General features: G+C 52.1%; 1 protein-coding gene across 1 annotated transcript; it reads left to right on the forward strand.

The window, feature by feature from the left end:
- The first annotated feature begins 249 nt into the window (after positions 1-249).
- On the forward strand, positions 250-1,350 carry LOC130128461 (basic salivary proline-rich protein 2-like). Its single transcript, XM_056298068.1, has one exon. It carries the CDS (start codon positions 250-252, stop codon positions 1,348-1,350), a length of 1,101 nt encoding a protein of 366 aa, XP_056154043.1.
- The last annotated feature ends 8,089 nt before the right edge of the window (positions 1,351-9,439 follow it).

Genomic DNA, 9,439 nt, shown 5'->3' on the forward strand with positions numbered 1-9,439 from the left:
CCAGCCACGCTGGGGAGCCCTTATGAAAAAGAGAATGACAAAGGAAGAAAGAGGATGAACGGACGGTATAAGTGCAGTCCGACATATTCTAACACAGTGCTTACTCGGACCTAAAGTGGATTAAAAATCCCCCGCCTGCAAATCTGGGCTTTAAGGCAAGCAGGCCGGCCTTTTGTGAGTTCCACGTTGCACTGGGCAACCAGAGCCGCTTAAAAACCCGATCCGGACCCCCGCGTCCTCCAGGACCAGATGAATCAGCACAACTCATCCTCCATGGGAGAAAGGCAATTCCCCGACCGTCCTCATACGCACATCTCCGTTTTGCCCGTAATCTGCTTCCTGTCCGCAAGGCCAGCTCAAACCCCCGAGCGGAGCCCCCAAGGTCAGCTCAAACCCCCGAGCGGAGCCCCCAAGGCCAGCTCAAAGCTCCGAGCGGAGCCCCCAAGGCCAGCTCAAACCCCCGAGCCGAGCCCCCAAGGCCAGCTCAAACCCCCGAGCCGAGCCCCCAAGGCCAGCTCAAACCCCCGAGCGGAGCCCCCAAGGCCAGCTCAAACCCCCGAGCCGAGCCCCCAAGGCCAGCTCAAACCCCCGAGCGGAGCCCCCAAGGCCAGCTCAAACCCCCGAGCGGAGCCCCCAAGGCCAGCTCAAAGCTCCGAGCGGAGCCCCCAAGGCCAGCTCAAACCTCCGAGCGGAGCCCCCAAGGCCAGCTCAAACCTCCGAGCGGAGCCCCCAAGGCCAGCTCAAACCCCCGAGCGGAGCCCCCAAGGCCAGCTCAAAGCTCCGAGCGGAGCCCCCAAGGCCAGCTCAAACCTCCGAGCGGAGCCCCCAAGGCCAGCTCAAACCCCCGAGCGGAGCCCCCAAGGCCAGCTCAAACCCCCGAGCGGAGCCCCCAAGGCCAGCTCAAACCTCCGAGCGGAGCCCCCAAGGCCAGCTCAAACCCCCGAGCGGAGCCCCCAAGGCCAGCTCAAACCTCCGAGCGGAGCCCCCAAGGCCAGCTCAAACCTCCGAGCGGAGCCCCCAAGGCCAGCTCAAACCCCCGAGCGGAGCCCCCAAGGCCAGCTCAAAGCTCCGAGCGGAGCCCCCAAGGCCAGCTCAAAGCTCCGAGCGGAGCCCCCAAGGCCAGCTCAAAGCTCCGAGCGGAGCCCCCAAGGCCAGCTCAAACCCCCGAGCGGAGCCCCCAAGGCCAGCTCAAACCTCCGAGCGGAGCCCCCAAGGCCAGCTCAAACCTCCGAGCGGAGCCCCCAAGGCCAGCTCAAACCCCCGAGCGGAGCCCCCAAGGCCAGCTCAAACCTCCGAGCGGAGCCCCCAAGGCCAGCTCAAACCTCCGAGCGGAGCCAATACGGAAATTAACAGCGGGACGGCGAAATTAAGCAAAGGCTCCACCTCCAGCGAAAGCAGCCGGAGTTGTAATGTTTGGAATTCCTGTTTTTATTATGCGGAAGTATCGAAGGAAGGGGAAAGAAATGAAATGTGCAGTGCTGGGAGTTGCATCAGAGCCACCAGGAACAGAAGGGGTACTGAAAATTCTTCCAAGCACCGAATGCTGCGTAACACTACACGCGACGCGGTCAGTACATCGCAGACATGTGCGAACCCTCCTGTCAGGTTACAGGTCAGGCTGGAGAGCTCCGCCTTTCACTCTGCTGCGGAATTCCATGGGACTTGTCTCCTCCAGGTGGACTTGTGTCCTCCAGGTGGACTTGTCTCCTCCAGGTGGACTTGTCTCCTCCAGGTGGACTTGTGTCCTCCGGTTGGACTTGTCTCCTCCAGGTGGACTTGTGTCCTCCGGTTGGACTTGTCTCCTCCAGGTGGACTTGTCTCCTCTAGGTGGACTTGTCTCCTCCGGGTGGACTTGTCTTCTCCGGTTGGACTTGTCTCCTCCAGGTGGACTTGTCTCCTCCGGGTGGACTTGTCTCCTCCAGGTGGACTTGTCTCCTCCGGTTGGACTTGTCTCTTCCAGGTGGACTTGTCTCCTCCGGTTGGACTTGTCTCCTCCGGTTGGACTTGTCTCATCCAGGTGGACTTGTCTCATCCAGGTGGACTTGTGTCCTCCAGGTGGACTTGTCTCCTCCGGTTGGACTTGTCTCCTCCAGGTGGACTTGTCTCCTCCGGTTGGACTTGTCTCCTCCAGGTGGACTTGTCTCCTCCGGTTGGACTTGTCTCCTCCAGGTGGACCTGTGTCCTCCGGTTGGACTTGTCTCCTCCGGTTGGACTTGTCTCCTCCGGTTGGACTTGTCTCCTCCGGTTGGACTTGTGTCCTCCAGGTGGACTTGTCTCCTCCGGTTGGACTTGTCTCATCCAGGTGGACTTGTGTCCTCCAGGTGGACTTGTCTCCTCCAGGTGGACTTGTCTCCTCCGGTTGGACTTGTCTCCTCCGGTTGGACTTGTCTCCTCCAGGTGGACTTGTGTCCTCCAGGTGGACTTGTCTCCTCTGGGTGGACTTGTCTCCTCCGGGTGGACTTGTCTCCTCCAGGTGGACTTGTCTCCTCCGGTTGGACTTGTCTCCTCCGGTTGGACTTGTGTCCTCCAGGTGGACTTGTGTCCTCCAGGTGGAGTCGGCTTCATTACAGTATGAGGAAATACGAAGGGCTGGGGACCCTGACGTGATGTGGAACGACAGAAACAAAAGAAGTGTGTGTGTGTGTGTGTGTGTGTGTGTGTGTGTGTGTGTGTGTGTGTGTGTGTGTGTGTGTGTTTGGATGGCCTTACTGCTGCTGTTGAATTCATATTCATACCAACACTTGTGTATTTAAGTGTATTTAATGAAACTCAAATGGAGCGAACAAAGCGCTGCCTCAATTAAATAAAAGAGAACGCCGCACTCGTAAACCTACTACGAGAAGTATAACGAGAGAGGCGTCTGCATGTTGTCAGGTAGTTAGCACTGTGTGATGAAATACACTTCGCTAACATTTGAAAACACTGTAGGATTTCAAAATAAGCAGAGGGTTTTGTTTTTCTGGAGTTAAAAAAAGCCTTTCACTGGACTCCATTTCATCAGCCAACTGAGACTGGTGACTTAACCAGCCCTGGGTGGATTGCTGGATTGGAAAGATAAGACGCAACGCAACATTGCAAAATTACCGCATTTAAAGGGGAATTTCCCTGCACATCCAGGAAGTGCTGATGGTCCATACTGTCTATTAAAACTTGAATCGCTGTGGTGGACCTCATATTAACAGAGAACACGTCCTTTCGCTGTTCAGGGAGCTGTCCCGCAGGGACTGCATGTACCAGCTAGCACCGACAAGCGCTTCCGGCATGGGAAGCTGGCGGCGCCAATTCACATTGGCGGCGGCCTCGCCCAGTACCGTCCATGGTGTATTTTTGTCCACATCTGCGTCTAAGTTTGTCTTCGTTTCATGGCTGGGAGAGCTGGTGCTGGATCAGCTGGGAGAGGTTGGTCTGTTCGTCCTGTGGGCCCAGGGGCCACGGCCCTGCCTGGAGCTACCAAGGCTGGTCTGACAGGATGCGGAAGCAGGGCAGGCTAAGCTAACTGCTGTTAGACCGGCAGTTCCGATAACACCGAGGGCGGTGTGGCGGCGGCCTCGCCTAGCCTTGACGGTGTTTTTAGTGTCGTCATGTGGAGTGCGGGGAGGTGTGTCGAGGGTGTCTGGCTGGGAGAGCTGGCGCTGGATCGGCTGAGGGAGCCTGGTCTGCTACATCCTGTAGGCCCAAGAACCACAGCCCCGACCGGAGCTGCACCTGAAGAAGTGAACTCGGAAGTGAAGGCCAGCCTTCACTCTGTCATTACATGTAAAATGACATCTCTCCGGAGAGAGGCCTGACTCAGATGGGAGTGGAGGTAACAGCAAGAGGGGCTTGTTTAGATTACAGGGGTAAACAGAGAAATGAGGAGACACCATTAGCTAATTAAGATCTAATGAATCAGGGGAGGTGGGGGACGGGGGGGAGGGGCAGCAGTAACTGAAGGGTCGAGTGGTTAAACAAGTTGTACCGGCTGGACCCGCAGTTCGATAAACCAATGTCTTTAAATAGCCCCCCCCCCCCAAAAGAGACATTAGGCGTCCGGGGGGCGTGGCGGTCTATTATGTTTCCTGCCAACATGGGGATCGCTGGTTCGAATTCCCATATTACCTTCGGCTTGGTCGGGCATGACACAATTGGCCATGTCTGAGGGTGGGAAGCCGGATGTGGGTGTGTGTCCTGGTTGCTGCACTAGTGCCTCCTCTGGCCGGTGGGGCACCTGTTTGGGGGGGAGGGGCAACTGGGGGGAATGGCGTGATCCTCCCATGCACTACACCCCCCTGGTGAAACTCCTCCCTGTCAGGTGAAAAGAACTGGCAACTCCACATGTATGGGAGGAGGCATGTGGTAGTCCGCAGCCCTCCCCGGATCGGCAGAGGGGGTGGAGCAGCGACCGGGGTGGCTTGGAAGAGTGGGGTAATTGGCCGGATACAATTGGGGAGGAAAAAAAAGGTGGGGATCCTTAAGAAAAATAAAAAGCCATTAAAAAAGGTGTCACCTGACAGCTTTTCTGTGAAGTGATATGTGTACTTCTGCTGAGGAGCTCAACACATCTCAGGAGGATTAAATATGTGAGAGGGTTTTTTTGAGAAGTATTTTTGACCAAGTGTGAGTCAGAAGGGGCCGGGGCTTTACAGACAGGGGATGGGGAGAATACTGAAGAGTTCTGAGAAAACAAAGTGACTGACAGAGGAGGAAAATAGGAGGGTGGGGCAGACGGGGAGGTGTGGGCAGGGTCCACTGAGGATCCAAGACAAGGGGCAACTGTTTGGAGACGGAAAGAAGGGGGAAACACAGAGGGATTAGGCCTGTGTTAAGAGACCGAGGGAGAGAACGTGGAGAGCCAGAAAGACCAGGAAAAAAACGCCAGCTAACAACTTCTCTCAAGGAGACATTTGGCAAACAACTTTATGGCAAATTTCAAAATCAGATGTGAATCAGGTTTGTTCAAGCAACCAAACTGGCAACCTTAGTGTAGATCTGGGCAAAGTAAATGAACAGCCATAACCAAGAAAATTGATAAGTAGTGTATAATATTGGCAATACTCTGCACTTTCCTCATGAGGAAAATTAAAAAATGAACTTGTATTCAATGTGCTAACCATAATTCCTGGCGTCTTCTACATGGAAACGAATGAAGTTAACTTGTTAACTGAGGTTCAGGAGCAGGGCCACACCTCAACCACTCCTCTAACCACCTGGCAAGCCTACCTATACCTCGTCTACTTATACCGAGTCAACCCACCCAGCACTGTTTGTCTCCATTCTCTGGACAGACCGTGCTTCATGCCTGCGCTTGATCGCATTCATTCAAAACAGGCGAGTGCTGCCTTGCAAAATAAAACAAAAACCAAGTCACCATGGATCCTGAACTGCAAATCAACCCATCCGATTCAGGCAACAATCTACGCGTCAGCGATTCTTCTCCCGTCGTGTTATTCTCACAGCAGTCGGACCAGAGCCAATCTTCTCCCCGAAGCCGCTTGTGCTCCACGATACACATTCCTCGGCCTCACGGGCACCCCCATCCAAGCCCACCGAACGAGATCTCTCCAACTCTGACTCCATCCCAGGCTTTCTCTCCTCTGTCCACGAGACCCAGGACCCACGGTCACGGCAGATATAGACGCAGAAGCCGGCTCGGCTGCTTTCCTCGTCAGCGGCCTCCCTCACGACCAACTCCCAATATCTGTCCTCGGCACACTCAAGGTGCGCCTCCATCACATCTGTTGTCTCCACATCCTGGTCCCGAAACAAACATCAGAGACTGGACCGTCACTCGTATTCAGCTCACTCTAAAGAGGAAAGGCATTCCCTTCAGTCGCTCCGACAATAAAACATGGTTGTTTCAACTTTACTTGGCATCCACCAACACTCCAGCCCCAGCAAACTCTCCTGCGTTTTCATCACCCTCACCTGAGCTACCCACCTCCAGGATCACCACTCATGATGTCACGGCGCCTCCTCCTCCAGGGCCACAGCCAGCGCCATCAGCGCCCCTTGTCGGATCAAGGTCATATGTCCCCCGTACCTGTTCCCTTTGTGTCTGATTTCTCTCAGCTCATAACATGTTTCTTTTCATCCCTGTGTTCGCAGGCTTCACAAAATCCCCATGCATATATACATCCTTTCATCCATTCCTCTACCCTTCCTTCAGCCGTACACAGCAACACGGCTTCTGCTACTTCTAATACTTCCCTAACAGCAAACACGGCAATCCAACAGCCTCACCCAATGACCCAAAGGGCCCCACCTCAGATGAACCAAGCCGGATCTTTTCATCCTCCTCCTCCATTTCCTACTAGTCTATCCCTTTCCCCCTCCCTCCCCAACACCCAAATGTTTTTTCTACGTGTAACCATCTTTTCACCCTAGCACAGCAATGCCACCGCCATGGCCAGCTTCATCAATCAATCATCTTCCTCCTGTCCCTCCAGCTTCACGCCCGCATATCCTCTGCGGTAATTACACAGATCTAACAACATTCAACAACTCTTTCAGCGATCCCTCCCCAATATCAGCCAGCCCAGGGAACTGCAGACTAGCCATCCATCCATCCATTATCCAAGCCACTTATCCCAACCAGGGTCATGGGGATGCTGGAGCCTATCCCAGCAGTCATTGGGCGGCAGGTGGGGAGACACCCTGGACAGGCCGCCAGACCAACTGCAGACTAGCCAAGGCTTAATGCAGTTTGGTCATTCAATTCATTCCCAGTCAAAAGACCTCACTCCCATTGAATTTGCTCTAGCATTTCACTCGAACAAGACATACTCAGCTCAGTGTATCCAGACCGAAGGTCTGAGCACGACGACTACTTCTCAGTCATTCTTGACATGGCCTTATGCTTCAGAGGGACATGCTTTTACAGCTATCATGTCCTTTAGGCTACCCAGGCAGCAGGGCATTTACAACAGTTTAACCAGGAGACTTACTGGGGAGCTTTAGATTCAGAAATTTACTGCCGCATTTTCGCAGCTCATACATCACTCTCCTGTGAGCCATGTGGAGCCCCCTCACATCCAGCCACAGCATGCATGGTCATCGCCTCCCTTCATTCACGCCCCTCCTCGCACAATTCTCAAATTCTTCTACCTATAATCCCTCTCTTCATCCCAGTCTGTCAGACATCACTATTCACACCCCCGACTCTCTCATAGTCACACTCTGGAGAAGTAAAACTGACCAATTAGATGCTTCACTTCCCATCTACATCTGCCGTCTAGACTCCTAACCTACTCCATATGAGCTGCTATCTAACTGTGTCTGTCCCAGGTATGCTGCAAACACCTCACCTCAAGACCCACTCTTTCTTACTGAAACTGGGAAAATGGCCACCAGATTCTGGTTTAACAAGCATTTCCGACAAATTCTTTGCATCTTCGGCACATCCCCAGATCACTATTCTATCCATTCCTTCCGCATCAGAGCAGCTTCCACAGCAGCCAGACTGGGCATCTCACATCAAACAATTCAAGTTCTCAGTCGCTGGTCATCTCCGGCATAGCGTTCTTACATCCATAATAATCTCAATGACCTCCCATCAAGCCACTCACCTCAGCTCCATCTTGGGGGGTCCATAGTCAGCTTGGGACAACCATCACTTGAGACGGAACCCCCCCCCTGAGTCTCCTGCTCCCCAGCCACCATATGTCAAGATGTCCCAGACCGGCCTCATCAGACAATCTCCAAATCCATCCTCACCCTCACTTCCATCATTCATCCCCATCATCCAGTACTTCCTCTCACTAAACCTGGAAACTAACATAGTTGGGGCATCATAACAGGAAAAGAAACATGTTTGCTCTATTGTGTGTGTGTGTGCGTGTGTGTGCGTGTGTGTGTGTGCGTGTGTGTGTGTTCAGACCAGTAGATGTCCCCAGTTGGATCTACATGTGCTAAGCATCGTCAAGGCGGTGCCTCAACATCTCGTCCTCTCCCTTCTACTTTAGCTTTGGCCCCACTAGCTTAGTACTCGTTTGTTGTTATTTACAGTTTATAAATGGAGCCAAGATGCACTGAGGAGGGATTTGAATCCGATATAATTCCATCTTCAATGCGTCTTGGCTTGTTTACGCTTGGATTTTTATGTTTGATTTAATCAGATATTTATTGCATTTACTCAAGTCACATTTTTATACCTCAGAAACTACCTTGGAAATCAGGCCTCTGAATCAGCCAACTCGTTCTCCTTCCCTGGTCATCAAATCCTGACACTCTGTCATGCCCATTGGCGTCTGACACCAACGCACAAGGCACCCTTCAGCGCCTGTGTGAGATGCACCGGGCTTTCAACTAACTTCAACATAAATCCATCCGTAGCAAAACGGATGCTCAGAGCAACTGCCCCAGCAGCCATCCATTGACGCCAACATCAGCCGACCACGGCGTTATGAGACACTTCACCGACCGGAAGCATTTTCCTCACTGTCAATCCCCATTTTAAGGTTTTCTTTTTAATGATATCCTCATTATTTCTCAACACAAAAACATGAAAGTGTCCCTGATAATTCAAATTCTTCACCCATATTGCTTGCTTTTGTTTATTTGCACACAATTATCCGTTACACAAAGACAGCCATTTATAAATATGCGTGTGGATCCTCGTGTGTTGAGGGATTCCAGAAATAAATCTAGTATTTTGCTTATGGGAGAAGATATGAGAAATGCATTTATATCTGAATTGGCCATATTGTGTTCCAGATGCTCATAAAAGGGTATGGTGGGGTGCTACACCCAGCTTCTGCCTCCGTGAAATCCGGCTTTGTGAGATTGATAATTGCCGTTATTCTCTTCCTCTCTCGCCTCTCTATTGTGCTCTAACCTCTTCATTTGTCTTACTGATTTTGCTATTTTCCGTGCTTAGCTTACTTATCGCTAGATCGCTAGTTTTCTTCCTCAAACAACTTTCGATGTTGTATCCTTCTCTCTCTCCGGTGTGTGACTAATGTCTTCTCTTGTCTCAGAGATCCTCCTCTGGTGCTCTCCCTGAGGTTTCTTCCCATTTTTTCCCCCCTGTTAAAGGGTTTTTAGGTAGTTGTCCTTAGCCGATGCGAGGGTTTACGCACAGGATGTTGTGATGCGGTAAAGCCCACCGAGACAGTTTGTAATTTGTGATATTGGGCTATACAAATAAAACTGACTTGACTTGCTCCCACAATGGAAGGCCCTCAGCCGGTAAAGTGATGGCAGCTAGTTAGGTTTCTGTAATTTGCTCTGTGAAGTCACCAGAGCCAGAGGGTCAACGGGGCTTCAACACCTTCAGTGTCGTGCCATTACCACAGAAGGTTTGGATATTGTGTGCGTATTGCATACTAAACATGGTTATTGTCATTATAGTTGTTGTTATTTTAATTGGCTATTAATATCATTTTTATTGTCCACTCACATGGAAATTCGACTTTGGCTTCACATACACTGAAGAACGTCCTCTGCCATGGGTCGGAGTACG

Source organism: Lampris incognitus, chromosome 18, assembly GCF_029633865.1.
Source record: "Lampris incognitus isolate fLamInc1 chromosome 18, fLamInc1.hap2, whole genome shotgun sequence".
NCBI lineage: Eukaryota > Metazoa > Chordata > Actinopteri > Lampriformes > Lampridae > Lampris > Lampris incognitus.